The sequence below is a fragment of the Euprymna scolopes genome, chromosome 46 (assembly GCF_053919585.1).
Source record: "Euprymna scolopes isolate OS-2025 chromosome 46, ASM5391958v1, whole genome shotgun sequence".
In the NCBI taxonomy this organism is placed as follows: Eukaryota; Metazoa; Mollusca; class Cephalopoda; order Sepiida; family Sepiolidae; genus Euprymna; species Euprymna scolopes.
Window position 1 is genome coordinate 134,820,682 of NC_136527.1, and position 17,544 is coordinate 134,838,225.

The window sequence follows — 17,544 nt, forward strand, 5'->3', positions numbered from 1 at the left end:
CAGTACGTTTTTTTTTTTTTTTTTTCACACATTAATTTCCAACTCAAGGGTACGGGTTCGATTCTCATACTCACCAACCAAAAACATTTACTTTATTATTTAACCCCCGAGTTTTGATTTACCTGAAGACACCCGGGCATCGCCGGGAACCCCCCGCTAGTATATATATAAAAGCAAAAATGTATGTATGTATGCTTTTCCTCGATGTCTGAGGGAGTGGCACTCGTCTGACAAGACGTTGCAATCATCATGTACGCTTTTCCTCGATGTCCACAAAAGGCTTCTTTTGAATATTTGTTGCTTGTAATTGTTTGAAAATTGTGAGGCAACTAAAGATTTATTTCCGCGATGTCCACAAAAGGCTTCTTTCAGAGAAGCGCTCGCTCGCTTCACAACTTAAAACTTTTTATATCATCCATAAATTGTAATATCTCACACTTAAGCACGGAGCTCGCCTGTCTATTTAATTTTATTGACTTTCAAACGTTAATTATTCCACATTTCCCCGCATCGGCACGCGTTACATTCGGTTTTCGGTATAAACAAAAAGCGAAACTTGACTCTAATAGCAGGCTCAGAGCCAGTGAACGTTTGTCGACTTCATCATATCAGACGGGGGAGCGGGTTTTTGGAAACAAACAAACCGATTTATTGGCCTCATTAAAAACTGTCCCGCACAAAATGCTGACTGCTGAATACCTGTCGCCGTCACGTCAATCAAAAATGAGCACCTGTTTTTTTTTTTTTTTTTCACGCACACCTACAAACACCCGGGCAACGCCGGGTTACCCCTCGCTAGTGCCGGACATGACGAAAATTCACAAACTTGGTATCATATTGAAGCTCCATCCTTCGCTCGAAAAATTGGCCAAAAACGTTAATTTTTTTACCCCAAAATCGACAATTTTCAACAGGAGAGGGGGGAGTCAACAAGATGGCTGGTTCAACGCATGCACCAGGTGACGTCATGACCTGATTTACTTTCAATAGTTGAAAAACTGAACAAATTTCATGTACGTCGCGTTAGGTCAGTCGATTAGCGCGTTGGTTCATTATCTAAACGTTTTGAGTTCAAATTTTTTTTTTTAAATTTAAATATTGAACCAGTGTTATTTAAGCCATTTTTCACGTAACATTCGTTTTTCTGTCTTTTTTGTTTTCTTTGTTCCCCCCCCCCCCCCCCCCCCCCGGTTAAGTTTTAACGTTGTTTTCTTTTTTTTCCTTCGCTTATAACAAACAAACCTTGTCATTGACGTCGTCGTCGTCGTAACGCTTGACGACTTCCGGGCGCGCACCTGTCAATTTGGTTATTACTTAAGTAAATTCAAACATCTTTCACTAACTCATTCTGGCTGGCCGATTTTATTTTCAAACTTTGCCTCAGGGCTTCCGTTGCGCGGCAGAAAGTCGTCGAGAGTTACGCCGCCGACGTAGCTTTTTTTGTTATAAGCGAAGTAAAAAAAGAAAACGTTAACACTAAGCGTACAGCAAACGAACGATGGAAACAGAAAAACGAACACGCGAAAAATGATTTAAATAAGCCTGATTCGATATTAAAATTTAAAAAATCGAAAAAAAAAAAAAGAAAAAAACATCTCGCACCACGATTCAAACCCAAAACGTTTAGATAATGAACCAAGGCCTTAACCAACCGAGCTAAGGCGACGTTCAAGAAATTTGTTGGGTTTTTCAACTATTTAAAGTAAATCAGGTCACGACGTCATCTGACGCATGCGTAGAATCGGTCATTGTCATGAGAGAACCATTTTTGTATATTTCTTTATACTGGTCGATTGGACTTGTCGTGATGTGTTTGAAATCCCAATCTTTAGTCTAAATTGTAACCTTGCTAGATATGGGTCTTGATTGCATTCTGATGATGCGTACTCGTCGAGCTGAAACCGCTGTCAAAGATGTTCCGCACTCTTTATCTGTGCCTTAACCTAAAAGTGATGCGTTTATTATAGAGCATAGTGTGCTACGATTTCCATTGCTATAACCCTTATCCTCGAGTGGCCTCCGGGCCTTCATAAGTGATGACTGCTATGTAAAAAAAAAAAAAAGAAAAAAACAAACTCACTATGGCTGTCCCTCCCCCCCTCTTTATCTGTGCCGAAACCAAACCGTAGATTCCATGAACAAAGTTTCTTTCTTAGAAGTGCACACCAGAGAAACTCTCTTCCGTTTGTCTGTTTTCCAACTGACTACAATGTAGTTGTCTTCAAGTCCAATGTAAACAAATTATTGATGAACCGTCTCCTTCAGTAATCTAATTGCTCAAATTTCCACTAGGATTTCCATTACCACGATATAATCCCATGGACTAGTGTACACTCATTAATCCTTATCCTCGAGTGGCCTCCGGGCCTTGATAAGGGGTGACTCCTAGTAAAAAAAAAAAAAAAAAAAAAAAAATTAGCTGAAACTACTGTCAATAATTTTCCTTACTCTTTATCTGTGCCTAAATTAAAACCAAGATTCCATGAACAAAGCTTCTTTCTTAGAAGTGAACGCCTGTGGAACTCTGTTCCGTCTGCCTGTTTCCCACCTGACTACAACCTGGATGTCTTCAAGTCCAGCATAAACAGATTCCTGATGAACCGCCCCCTTAAGTAGACACTTTATCAAATTTGAACTCTAACGTACTGTACATGCAATAACCCTTATCCCTGAGTGGCTTCCGGGCCTTGATAAGTGGTGACCACCTTGTAAAAAAAGAAAAAAAGAAACGTCCATTGTTGCTGATAGCTATTTGTGGAATACCAAATTTTTCAAAAGTGTTTTTTTTTTTTTTTTTTTTTTTTTTTTTCTTGATCACTGTGCGTAATTTACAGTTTGTGGATATCAAAGTATCTTGTTGTGTAGTCTATTATTACTACATATGCTTTAATCTATAAATATAAAAGCGAAATGTATGTATGTATGTGTGTTCGCTTTTTCTGTATGTCTACAAAAGGCTTCTTTCAGAGAAGCGGTCGGTCGGGTCACAACATTTTAAAACTGTTTATATCACATATAAATCATAATATCTCAGAGTTAACAACGAAGCTCGCCTGTCTATTTAATTTGGTCAATTTCGTGAAGATAAATATTCAACATTTGTCGCTCGCCGCATGTGGGTTAGTCTTTTTCCTATAACATCTTTTGGGGGGGGGGGGGCTTTCAGCAGTAAATGAAATCCCACAGTCAAACTTGACTTCATTAAGTCATTAAAACGGGCACCTGCCAAATCCAAGTAATTAAATAAACTCAAACGCGTTTCCGTTGGCATCTCGCGGCGGGGCAATGGTTAACGGCGCACAATTTTTTTTTTTTTTTTTTTTTTTTTTTTTTTTTTTTCACACTTTAATTTACAACTCAACGGTTCGGGTTCGATCCTCATACTTACTGTTTTTTTTTTTTTTTTTTTTTTCCCACACACACACCTCCAAACACCCGGGAAACGCCGGGTACCCCTTGCTAGTGTATAAATAAAAAATAATGTCCGCCGCAACTTTCGTCCATGGTGTTACTGGTATTTCATGGTTCTGACGGTTGTTGGTTTCTATGATTTAAACACACTGTTTGCATGTGCCTCTCTTTTCTTTTTATCCGATGATTTACCTTGGGCCAATATACAACTTCCTTTGCTCGTGCAATGCATTTCTTAATTCCTAAGTGTCCCGTATGGATCTTTTGTTGGGCTTCTTGTCTTAAAGAGGTTGGGACTGCTATTCGTGTACCTTTTAGTACTAGTCCTTTGCCGACCGATATTTCATCCCGAACTGGCAAGTATGGCGCTATTTCGGGTGGTGCGTCTTTATTTTCTGGCCAAGTTGACGTATATTTTATCTTTATATTATTTTTCTGCTAGTCCATTGGATCGTGAATAGTTCGGACTTGTCATGTGTTTGAAATCTCAATCTTTAGCAAATAACTCGTGTAACTTCATGTATATAACATAGATGGCAAGTTTGTTGGGTTTTTTAACTTTTTTTTTCTTTACAAAAAAAATATTTTTTTTACTTTGCTAAATTTGGTGTTTTTTCTTTGCATAAAGTTTTATTTTTTTGCTTTGCATAAATTTTTTTTTTTACTTTGCATAAATTTTTTTTTTTACTTTGCATAAATTTTTTTTTTTTACTTTGCATAATTTGGTTTTTAACTTTGCATAATTTTTTTTTTGCTTTGCATAATTTTTTTTTGCTTTGCATAATTTTTTTTTTGCTTTGCATAATTTTTTTTTTACTTTGCATAATTTTTTTTTTACTTTGCATAATTTTTTTTTTGCTTTGCATAATTTTTTTTTTGCTTTGCATAATTTTTTTTTTACTTTGCATAATTTTTTTTTTACTTTGCATAATTTTTTTTTTTGCTTTGCATAAATATTTATTTTTTTTGCTTTGCATAAATTTTTTTTTTACTTTGCATAAATTTTTATTTTTTTCACTTTGCATAATTTTTTTTTATTTTGCATAAATTTTTTATTTTACTTTGCATAAATGTTTGTTTTTTACTTTGCATAAATGTTTATTTTTTTACTTTACATAAATTTTTATTTTTTTTACTTTGCATAAATTTTTTTTTTACTTTGCATAAATTTTTATTTTTTTACTTTGCATAAATTTTTATTTTTTTACTTTGCATAAATTTTTATTTTTTTTTTACTTTGCATAAATTTTTATTTTTTTTTACTTTGCATAAATTTTTATTTTTTTTTACTTTGCATAAATTTTTATTTTTTTTACTTTGCATAAATTTTATTTTTTTTACTTTGCATAAATTTTATTTTTTTTACTTTGCATAAATTTTATTTTTTTTACTTTGCATAAATTTTATTTTTTTTACTTTGCATAAATTTTATTTTTTTTTTACTTTGCATAAATTTTTTTTTACTTTGCATAAATTTTTTTTTTACTTTGCATTAATTTTTTTTTTACTTTGCATTAATTTTTTTTTTACTTTGCATAAATTTTTTTTTTACTTTGCATAAATTTTTATTTTTTTTTACTTTGCATAAATTTTTATTTTTTTTTACTTTGCATTAATTTTATTTTTTTTACTTTGCATAAATTTTATTTTTTTTACTTTGCATAAATTTTTTTTTACTTTGCATAAATTTTTTTTTACTTTGCATAAATTTTTTTTTTTTTACTTTGCATAAATTTTTTTTTTTTACTTTGCATAAATTTTATTTTTTTTACTTTGCATTAATTTTATTTTTTTTACTTTGCATAAATTTTATTTTTTTTACTTTGCATAAATTTCTTTTTACTTTGCATAAATTTTTTTTTACTTTGCATAAATTTTTTTTTTTTTACTTTGCATAAATTTTTTTTTTTTTACTTTGCATAAATTTTATTTTTTTTACTTTGCATAAATTTTATTTTTTTTACTTTGCATAAATTTTATTTTTACTTTGCATAAATTATGTTTTTCACTTTGCATAAATTTTTTTTCACTTTGCATAAAAAATTTTTTTTTCTCTTTGCACACATTTTTTTTTCTTTTTTGCTTATTGTTTTATTGTCCTGTTATTGAATTGTTGGGTTCTTTTTTAATTTAACTTTGATGCAGAGGTTTCTATGAGCTTTTTCCCAGAAGTTAATGTACGGAAGATGGCCGAGGCAGCTGAAAATAGAAAGCAACGGAAAGGCGAAAACCATTACCAGGAACAGATAACTTTTTTCATGTTTTAATAAAGGGAAATCTTGATGGATTTTTTATATATTGTGCGTCTCGTTTATTTGGATTTTTATGAAGGCTGACAGCCATGCAGAAAAAAAAGCAGATAGATAAAGTTTAAAAAAAAACAAACAAAACAAAGGCAGTATTTAGTTATGAATTCAATTATTTTAAGTCATAATTTTTTATTTTTTTAAGGAAATAGCTCCATCAAAGCATTAAGTCATTTGATGTAAGGGATGAAAAAAATATATATATAAAATACCACTTTAGGTTAAAAAATAAATAAATAATTCGCAATAAGTGTTATTTGGATTTTTACGAAGGCTGACAGCCATGCAGAAGAAACCGGGACAGAGATAAAAATGATGGCGCTGTTTTACGGTTTGTCACTGCAAACAAAGGGAGACAACTATCGTTGATTAAAAAAAAACAAACTCTTTTTTTTTTTTTCATCTCTAAATTTAGGACGCTATATTTTTTTATTATATCCAAATTTTTTTTTTATATATATAATAAAAAAAATATAGCGTCCTAAATTTAGACCATCTCTAAATTTAGGACGCTATATTTTTTTTATTATATCCAAATATAAAAACAAAAAAAACTTTTTTTTTTTCCTCTAAATTTAGGACGCTATATTTTTTATTATATCCAAACAGAAAAAATAAATTTTTTTTCATCTAAATTTAGGACGCTATATTTTTTTAATTATATCCAAACATAAAAAAAAAAAAAAAAGCTGCAACGATTTTTATACGATGTCAAGAACAATGTGAAACAATATTTTCATGAGAGGAAAACATTTTTAAAAAAAAAGCCGGGGCCAAATTTTTTTTTTTTTTTTTTTTTTTTTTTTTTTAACGTTATTAACTTTGTTTACAATTCCTCTACAATTATCGCATTGTTTTAAAAAAAAAAAGAAAGAAAAAAAGGACCGCATCTTTAAAAGGCTATTTTTGTACAATTATTTTTTTTTTTTTTAAAAAAGTCTTTACTTGTTAGGGTTTGGGTTCCTTGATAGAGGTGCTGGTATGTATTAGAGAGGTTTGAAGCCAAAACAATGCATTATGCCAAAATAAACAGATGTTTATTTTGTTTGAAATTTATAAATATATCTCGAAGATACAGTTCATCATTAGTATGTCTCTTTTTTTTTTGCCATGTTGTAAAGATTACTGTAAAATTGACACATGTCAAAATGGAGTGTATTCTATGCTCTACCAACATTGCAAAGAAAGAAAGAAAAGCATACTCAAGATGAAGTATATCTTTGAAATATATTTATAAATTTCAAACAAAATAAATGTCTGTTTATCTCTATATAAATAAAATGAACTCATTTTTTTCCCCCAGTCTGATTTTGACCTTAATATGATTAAAAATCAAGATATTTCATGCAAATATAATATGCACAAACGGCAGAATAATATCTGAGGTGTGTTATAGGCTTATTATTTCTCAAATTCCTCGATAATCTTAGATTTCTATACTTTTTCTGCTGAGAAGTCACGGCCAAAATCGGTTAAGATCAATGGAAGTGGTAAAATATTTTCTCTCTTATAAATTCCTCCTCCCCCTGCCACCACTTAACACCGTTTGGGGATCGTTCACAAGGAACAGTTGAGAAGAGAACACCGGTTTGGCTTCGTAGTTCTTTCATGTGAAGTTATTTAAAATCACTAAACTAAGCTGCAGTGCTCTGTGGCGTAGTGGTTAGCGTGCTGGACAATTCACATTATATTTTCACGTTCGTGCCGACCTACCGTAGTCGTTTTTTTTTTTTTTTTTTTTTTTTCTCTCTCCCCTAAACAACTGGAATGGACTTTTCTTGGTGGCCGAACTGTTAACGTTGCAGATGTTTTTTTTTTTTTTTTTTTTTTTTTTTTTTCACACTTTATTTTCCTACTTTTACTCATGACTCCGGGTTTGATCCTTCCTACTTACCTACCATAACATTTTTTAAAACTCCCCCTCCCCGTCCCGGAAACAAACACTCGGGCAACGCCGGGTACCCCCGCTAGTTTTGTAATAATGCTTTGTTTTGGCTTAAAACATATCTAATACGTAATTATTTTATTCAAAGTTTTTCATCTTTAAAAGTTTCATCTTTTGTATCTTTTAAAAGGTTATTTTCAAGACGATTTTTTTTTTTTTTAAATACTTGTAAGGGTTTGTGTTCGAAGCCAAAACAGCGCATTATTACAAAATAAGCAGATATTTATTTTGTTTGAAATTTATAATTTTTATTTCAAAGTAAAACTTCATCTTCAGTATGCCTTTTCTTTTTTTTTTTTTTTTTTTTTTTTTCCCATGATGGTGTTGGAACAAAGAATCGGTAGAAGTCCGTATGTCATTTTTACGGTTGTCTTTTCAAATGTCAGAACACGCAGAATTCACGCTAGGGTTCGTGTTTATTGATAGAAGCGCTGGTTGAGTTTGAATAAAATCAATATGTATTAGAGAGGTTTGAAGCCAAAGCAACGCATTATTACAAAATAATCAGATATTTATTTTATTTAAATTTATATTGAAATTCATAAATATATTTGGAAGATACAGTATGTTTTTTCTTTTCTTTTTTTTTTTTTTTAATTTTCTTCTTGCCATGTTGTTGAAAAGACTACAGTAAAAAAACAAGACTTCTAATTTTATGCTCACCTAGATATACATTAATATTTCACATTAATATCGAGATACGAATTATCAATATTTCACATTAAAATCCAGATATAAATAAGCAATATTTCACCTTATCAATATATCACATTAACAATGTAGACATACCTTATCAATATATCACATTAACAATGTAGACATACCTTATCAATATATCACATTAACAATGTAGACATACCTTATCAATATATCACATTAACAATGTAGACATACCTTATCAATATATCACATTAACAATGTAGACATACCTTATCAATATATCACATTAACAATGTAGACATACCTTATCAATATATCACATTAACCATGTAGACATACCTTATCAATATATCACATTAACCATGTAGACATACCTTATCAATATATCACATTAACCATGTAGACATACCTTATCAATATATCACATTAACAATGTAGACATACCTTATCAATATATCACATTAACAATGTAGACATACCTTATCAATATATCACATTAACAATGTAGACATACCTTATCAATATATCACATTAACAATGTAGACATACCTTATCAATATATCACATTAACAATGTAGACATACCTTATCAATATATCACATTAACAATGTAGACATACCTTATCAATATATCACATTAACAATGTAGACATACCTTATCAATATATCACATTAACAATGTAGACATACCTTATCAATATATCACATTAACAATGTAGACATACCTTATCAATATATCACATTAACAATGTAGACATACCTTATCAATATATCACATTAACAATGTAGACATACCTTATCAATATATCACATTAACAATGTAGACATACCTTATCAATATATCACATTAACAATGTAGACATACCTTATCAATATATCACATTAACAATGTAAACATACCTTATCAATATATCACATGAACATTTTGATACAAACTATCAATACTTCACATAAAATCTGTAATTATCACTATTTCATGTTAAAATGTAGATATAAACTATCATTATTTGACATAAATCTAGATACAAATTATCAATATTTCACATTAAATTATAGACATAAATTATAAGTATTTCACATACAAATCAAGACATAATTAATGTTTGTTTATTTTGTAATAATGCGTTGTTTTGGCTTCAAACATACCTAATACGTAATACACCTGGGGGGGATGAAAGAATAGAAAACACACTAGGAACGATCGACGGAACACAATAAATTATACACTGGGGTCTGTGTTCCGTGATAGAGGCACTGTTTGAGTTTGAATAAAATAATATACGTATTAGATACGTTTGAAGCCAAAACAACGCATTATTACAAATTATGTAAATATATCTCGAAGATACACGTCATCGTTAGTATCTCTTTCTTTTTGCCGTGTGGTTTTGGGGGCATAGTCAATAGAAGTCCATTTGTTGTTGTTGTTTTTTAGAAAACACACTAGAAACGATCGACGGAACACAATAAATTATACACTGGGGTCTGTGTTCCGTGATAGAGGCACTGTTTGAGTTTGAATAAAATAATATACGTATTAGATACGTTTGAAGCCAAAACAACGCATTATTACAAATTATGTAAATATATCTCGAAGATACACGTCATCGTTAGTATCTCTTTCTTTTTGCCGTGTGGTTTTGGGGGCATAGTCAATAGAAGTCCATTTGTTGTTGTTGTTTTTTTGACTTCTAGTAACTCTATGCTCCAACAACAACCTGGCAAAAAATAGAAAGAAAGACATACTGATGATGGAGTGTATCTTCGAAATCTATAAATATAAAAACGAAAATGTATGTATGTATGCGTGTTCGTCTTTTCTGTATGTCAACAAAAGGCTTTTTTCAGAGGAGCGGTCGGTCGGTTCACAACTTTTAAAAAACTTTTTATAAACTTTTTATATCGCGTATAAATCGTAATATATCAGGGTTAACAACAAAGCTCGCCTGTCTATTTAATTTGCTCGACTTTGGGAAGATAAATATTCAACATTTGTTGCTCGCCGCATGTGGGTTAGTCTTTTTCCTATAACATCTTGGGAAGCGTTGCCGCAGTAAATGAAATACTATCCGGCAGTCAAACTCGACCTCATTAACTCATTAAAACGTGCACTTGCCAAATCCAAGTAATTAAATAAATTCAAATGTGTTTCCGTTAGTATCTCGCGGTGGGACAATGGTTAACGTCGCACTTTTTTTTTTTTTTTCACACTTTAATTTACAACTTTGCCTCAACGGTTCGGATTCCATCCTCATACTTACCTACCAAAACTTTTTTTTCTAACAGCCCCCCCCCCAACCCCGGAGTTTCCACACACATCTCCAAATACCCGGGCAACGCCGGGTACCCCTCGCTAGTATATTTATAAATTTCAAACAAAATAAATGTTTATTTGGTAATATTGCGTTGTTTGGTCGTCAAACGTATCTAATACGTATTTTTTTTTTTTAAAAGACTATTTTTTAAGATTATTTTTTGGAAAGACTTAACATAACATTTACTTTTCGAATAAAAAAAAAAAATTGCTGCTGTTTTTTTTAATGTTTTCATCTAATGCAAATATTGTCGGTTTTAGCATCGCAAATTATGATATGAAAACACAAACGATTCTCCTAAAAGTCGCGTAAAAACTCCATTTTGTAGTATTGATCATAACTTTGTTGCATTAAAAAAAAAAAAAAAATCGTCACAGCTTTCTTTAATGTTTTAATTTAATAAAAAATATCGTATCCTAAATTATGAGAGGAAAAAAAAAAATGAACAAATCTTTAAGTAAACAAGAGTTGCCTCCCTTACGGTTTGTGTTCCTTGAGAGAAGCGCTGGTTGAGTTTGAATAAAATATGTATTAGATATGTTTGAAGCCAAAACAACGCATTATTACTAATTATTATATTTATTTTGTTCGAAATTTATAAATATATTTCGAAGATACATGTCATCATCAGTATGTGGTTTTTTTTTTTTTTTTTTTTTAGTAAGAATCTTTGGGTTTGTATTACTGTACACAGATTCGAAAAAGTTGTCAAAAAACAAATATATAACAAATAAATGTTATCAAAAGAAAGATAAGTTACTTTTCTACCAAACTGGATATATTTTTCGTGTTTTTATTCAATGTAACATGTTTATTCAGCACGAAAAACATGCAGTGTTTACCAATGTATTGGAAAATACGAAATGGCGCCGACTGTCTTTTTAACACGGTAAGTTTGGGAAAAGATGTTATAAATAATAAACTAGACAAAATACTATTAAAAAAACAACCGAATATATGTCAACTTATGTCACGGTAACATATATTGAGCGAATTTCTAACAGTATTTTGTCTAGTTTATTATTTATAATACCTTTTCCCAAACTTACCCTCTCCGAGAGAGAGTCGGCCGCCATTTGGAATTTTCCAATACATCGGTAAACACTGCATGCTTTTCGAGCTGAATAAACATGTTACATTGAATAAAAACACAAAAAACATATCCAGTTAGGTAGAAAAGTAACATCTTGCCTTTGATAACATTTATTTGTTATATATTTGTTGTTTTGACAACTTTTTCGAATCTGTGTACAGTAATACAAACCCGAATCTTTTAGTAAACAAGAGTTGTCTCCCTCTACACAGTGACAAACTTTAAAATAGCGGCTAAGTTTGAACAAAAAACAAATCTAATACGTATTTAATTTATAATTGAATAAATAATATAATTATGAATAAATATTTAATGTACAATGAATGGTTGCTTTTATTCGTGTCTACGAGATGAATATAAAGATAATTTTATTATCAATGAAATTCTAGTTTCTGATTGGTTGGTAGCAGAACGTGAATTAATTTGATTCTTCAGTTCCTAGCAGCATCGTTTATAAATAGAATCGCCCGACTGTGTGGGATCGTACCTCATTATAGTAAAAAATATATTGTAACACAATACGAATTTTAAACAAAATAAATATCTGTTTATTTTGTAATAATGCGTTGTTTTGGCTTCAAGCGTATCTAATACATATTAATTTTATAATTGAATAAATATTAGAATAATTATGAATAAATATTTAATGTACAATGAATGGTGTGTGGAAGTGTTGCTTTTATTCATGTCTATGATATGAAAACAGAAACGATTCTCTTTATAGTCGCGTAAAAATTCCATTTTAATCATAACTTTGTTGCTTTAAAAAAAAAAAAAAAATCGTCACAGCTTTCTTTAATGTTTTGATTTAATAAAAAATATCGTATCCTAAATTATGAGAGGAAAAAAAAATAAACGAATCTTTTAGTAAACAAGAGTTGTCTCCCTCAGCACAGTAACAAACTGTAAAATAGCGGCTAAGTTTGAACAAAATCTAATCGAATACATATTGTTAGAAATATATTTTTTTTTTTTCACACTTTAATTTACAACTTTGCCTCAACGGTTCGGGTTCCATCCTCATACTTACCTACCAAAACATTTTTTTACCCCCCCCCCCAACCCCGGAGTTTCCACACACACCACCAAACACCCGGGCAACGCTGGGTACCCCTCACTAGTATATTTATAAATTTCAAACAAAATAAATGTTTATTTTGTAATATTGCGTTTTGTTGTCAAACGTATCTAATACATATTTATTTTTTTTTAAAAGACTATTTTTTAAGATTATTTTTTTGAAAGACTTAACATGACATTAATTTTTCAAATAAAAAAAAATTGCTGCAGCTTTTTATAATGTTTTCATCTAATGCAAATATTGTTGGTTTTAGCATCGCAAATTATTATATAAAACACAAACGATTCTCCTGAAAGTCGCGTAAAAACTCAATTTTGTAGTATTGATCATAACTTTGTTGCATTAAAAAAAAAAAAAATCGTCACAGCTTTCTTTAATGTTTTAATTTAATAAAAAATATCGTATCCTAAATTATGAGAGGAAAAAAAAAAATGAACAAATCTTTTAGTAAACAAGAGTTGCCTCCCTTACGGTTTGTGTTCCGTGAGAGAAGCGCTGGTTGAGTTTGAATAAAATATGTATTAGATATGTTTGAAGCCAAAACAACACATTATTACTAATTATTATATTTATTTTGTTCGAAATTTATAAATATATTTCGAAGATACATGTCATCATCAGTATGTGTTTTTTTTTTGTTTTTTTTTTTTTTGCCATGTTTTTCTTTTTCTTTTCCTTTTTCTTTCTTTTTTTTCGCCATGTTTTTCTTTTTCTTTTCCTTTTTCTTTCTTTTTTTTGCCATGTTTTTCTTCTTTTTTTTCTTTTTTTTTTTGCCATGTTTTTCTTTTTCTTTTCCTTTTTCTTTCTTTTTTTTGCCATGTTTTTCTTCTTTTTTTTCTTTTTTTTCGCCATGTTTTTCTTTTCCTTTTTCTTTCTTTTTTTTTTCGCCATGTTTTTCTTTTCTTTTTTTGCCATGTTTTTCTTTTCCTTTTTCTTTTCCTTTTTCTTTCTTTTTTTTTGCCATGTTTTTCTTTATCTTTTCCTTCTTTCTTTTTTTTGCCATGTTTTTCTTTTTTTTTTCTTTCTTTTTTTTCGCCATGTTTTTCTTTTTCTTTTTTCTTTCTTTTTTTTTGCCATGTTTTTCTTTTTCTTTTTTCTTTCTTTTTTTTTGCCATGTTTTTCTTTCTTTTTTCTTTCTTTTTTTTCGCTATGTTTTTCTTTTCCTTTATCTTTCTTTTTTTTGCCATGTTTTTCTTCTTTTTTCTTTCTTTTTTTTTGCCATGTTTTTCTTTTTCTTTTTTTTGCCATGTTTTTCTTTTCCTTTTTTTTTTTTTTTTGCCATGTTTTTCTTTTCCTTTTCCTTTTTCTTTGTCATGTTTTTCTTTTCTTTTCCTTTTTCTTTCTTTTTTTTTTGCCATGTTTTTGGGGCATAATCAGTAGAAGTCCGTTTGTTTTGTATTTTTTAATTTTTTTTTTTTTTTTTTTTTGACTTCCAGTAACTCTATGCTCCCACAGCAACCTGGCAAAAAATAGAAAGAAAGACATACTGATGATAAAGTGTATCTTTGAAATGTATATAAAAGCGAAAATGTATGTATGTTCGCTTTTTGTGTACGTCTTTCAAAGGCTTTTTTCGGGCGGATTCTTGAGGCCGTCGCTCATTTTTAAAACTTTTTATATCACATCTAAATGATAATATCTACGACTTAAAGTCTCCAACTGCTTATATCCCTCTGCACAGTGACAAACTGTAAAATAGCGGCTAAGTTTGAACAAAAACTAAAGCAGCATTCTATTTTGTTAGCACTTAAGTTATATATTGATTGGGTAATCCGCATAGCTGAATAGATAAAGGGGTCAGCCATGTTCTTGTATAAATTTCTTTATGGGTCCAGCGAAAATATTTTAAAGTCTGGTGGAAGTCTTATTAGAAATCTATATTATTATTACTGGGGTGAGGTGTTGTAAAAATATTTTCGCTGGACCCATAAAGAAATTTACACAAGAACATGCCCCGCCCGGACATCTAATCAGCTATGGAGAATGTTACCTAACTGGTTTAAAGAACGTTCACCATGGATTTTACCACGCAATCTGGATCTACAATTTTCATATCCTTTTCTTCAAATCCTCTTGCTAATTAATTATTTGACTTTCCATGTCTCACTGACAGGGTGCATACCTATATAAATATTTGCTAATATTTTCTCTCCTCTGATGAGATGGTAGACATCGAAACCCTATAGGTTAAGGAGATTAATTTTCCAAAGTATTCTTTGTCTTGCTTAGAATAATAAAAATTCTTTGATATGAAATTCATTTCAATGAGAGTTTTTTGAAATTCATTGAATTACAATTTAATATATATATATATATATATATATATAATTTAAAGGAGATTAGAACAATAGTCTAAAGAGCTGAGTGTATTTCAATGTAACAGTGAAATTACTAGTTTAATTAAAATACAGGAAAGAGAAAGTGCTCGTTGTAATTTAGATATATAATAAGCTCGATAGGTAAATATCCTAGAGCTAATTCAATATTAAGTAATGTGATTGATAATTTAAAATTTAAAAATCAAATTATAATTAAATTAAAAATCCGTTTCATAAGAAGGAACAACAACAAAATCAATTATCTGTACGATCGATTCATTGAATTACAATTTTATATATTTGCTCTATCTTGCATATCGAGCAATTCTTGTTTAGATGGGATAACTTATAGAATATTACTGCCAGTCATATTTTGTAAACCTTACAATCTCACGTTTCCATAACTCATTGTTAAATAAAAACTATTCTGAAGTATGTATATATATATATATATATATATATCACATGTACAGTTTAATCAAGAATTTCAAAAAACTCTCATTGAAATGAGTTTCATATCAAAGAATTTTTATTATTCTAAGCAAAACAAAGAATGCTTTAGAAAATTAATCTCCTTAACCTATAGGGTTTCGATGTCTACCATCTCATCAGAGGAGAGAAAATATTGGCAAATATTTATAAAGGTATGCACCCTATTTGTACCTATTTACTATGCCTCCCCACGGGACAGAGTTAGACACCAGGGTCGTTTTTTTAACGTGGAGAAAAGGTACAAAAATAAAAATTGTCTCAGTCGTGAAGGATTTCTCCTCCACCGAAAGAGAACAAGAAATGGAAGTGCAGCATCTGCCGGAACAGATGGTATTTATTTGCTCCCCCACCGAGCAAATTAGGCACAAGGCCGATTTTTAATGTGAGGAGTGAAGGGGAAATGGGGACCAACTCCCCGGGGAGTAGGGGAGTTGGATAGTGACAATTAGTATGAAGGGTTACCCGTACATTGACCAAGGTCTTATGTGGGGTTGCCCACACATATGGCCTTTGCTTGCAGTATCTGCCAGAACAGATGGTATTTATTTGCTCCCCCACCGAGCAAATTAGGCACAAGGCCAATTTTTAATGTGAGGAGTGAAGGGAGGGGGAAGGGAAAAAGGAGACTAGCTCCCGAGAGGTGGGAAATGGGAGCTGGTTAAAGGTCAGGTATGTGGGGTTGCCCCCACATCTGGTCTTTGCTTGCAGTATCTGCCGGAACAGATGGTATTTATTTGCTCCCCCACCGAGCAAATTAGGTACAAGGCCGATTTTTAATGTGAGGAGTGAAGGGAGGGGGAAGGGAAAAAGGGGACCAGCTCCCGAGAGGTGGGAAATGGGAGCTGGTTAAAGGTCAGGCATGTGGGGTTGCCCCCACATCTGGTCTTTGCTAGTCATAGCTAGTCCTAGCTAGTCATAGCTTGCAGTATCTGCCGGAACAGATGGTATTTATTTGCTCCCCCACCGAGCAAATTAGGCACAAGGCCAATTTTTAATGTGAGGAGTGAAGGGAGGGGGAAGGGAAAGGGGGGACCAGCTCCCGAGAGGTGGGAAATGGGAGCTGGTTAAAGGTCAGGCATGTGGGGTTGCCCCCACATCTGGTCTTTGCTAGTCATAGCTAGTCCTAGCTAGTCATAGCTTGCAGTATCTGCCGGAACAGATACTACACTTTGATCTTGACCAAAAGGCCAACCCTATTTGTAAGTGAGACATGGAAAGTCAAGCAAGCTGGATCTAAAAAAACTTTCATATCATTTTTCTGCGAATCCTCCTACTACAGGACTTCTGATAAATTTATTAGTTTGACTTTGACTTTCCATGTCTCACTGACTTTAGCAAATAGGGTGCATACCTTTTTATAACTTGTGCCTAATTTGCTTGGTGGGGGATCAAATAAATACCATCTGTTCTTCAGATGCTGCACTTCCATTTCTTGTTCTCTTTCGGTGGAGGAGAAATCCTTCACGACTGAGACAATTTTTATTTTTGTACCTTTTCTCCACGTTAAAAAAACGACCCTGGTGTCTAACTCTGTCCCGTGGGGAGGCATGGTAAATAGGTACAAATAGGGTGCATACCTTTATAACTATTTGCCAATATTTTCTCTCCTCTGATGAGATGGTAGACATCGAAACTCTATAGGTTAAGGAGATTAAATTTCTAAAGCATTCTTTGTTTTGCTTAGAATAATAAAAATCTTTGATATGAAACTCAAACATTTCATTTCAATGAGGGTTTTTTTAAATTCATTGAATCTCTAGAATTTTATATATATATATATATATATATATATATATAAATGGTTATTGTTTTGATTTTTTTTAAACGATAGTAATATTTATGTCTCCGCCTCGGAGAACTGGTGTTTTTCTTAGAAAGTCGCCCATTTTTTATTTGGACGTATTATTTATTTATTATTTTTAAA

The 17,544-nt window shown here is 31.1% G+C and overlaps 1 protein-coding gene across 2 annotated transcripts in view; it reads left to right on the top strand.

The window, feature by feature from the left end:
- Positions 1–17,544, top strand: part of LOC145271136 (uncharacterized) — a 98,778-nt gene that overhangs the window by 56,695 nt on the left and 24,539 nt on the right. The window contains exon 7 of one of the 2 annotated variants that reach the window (XM_080126675.1): positions 5,557–5,805. The exons of the other annotated variant lie outside the window; for it this stretch is intronic. Coding sequence (XP_079982801.1) covers positions 5,557–5,587 — 31 coding nt within the window. The 3' untranslated portion in view covers positions 5,588–5,805. Of the gene's footprint in view, positions 1–5,556; positions 5,806–17,544 lie in introns of those variants that run through there. 2 annotated transcript variants of the gene reach the window in all.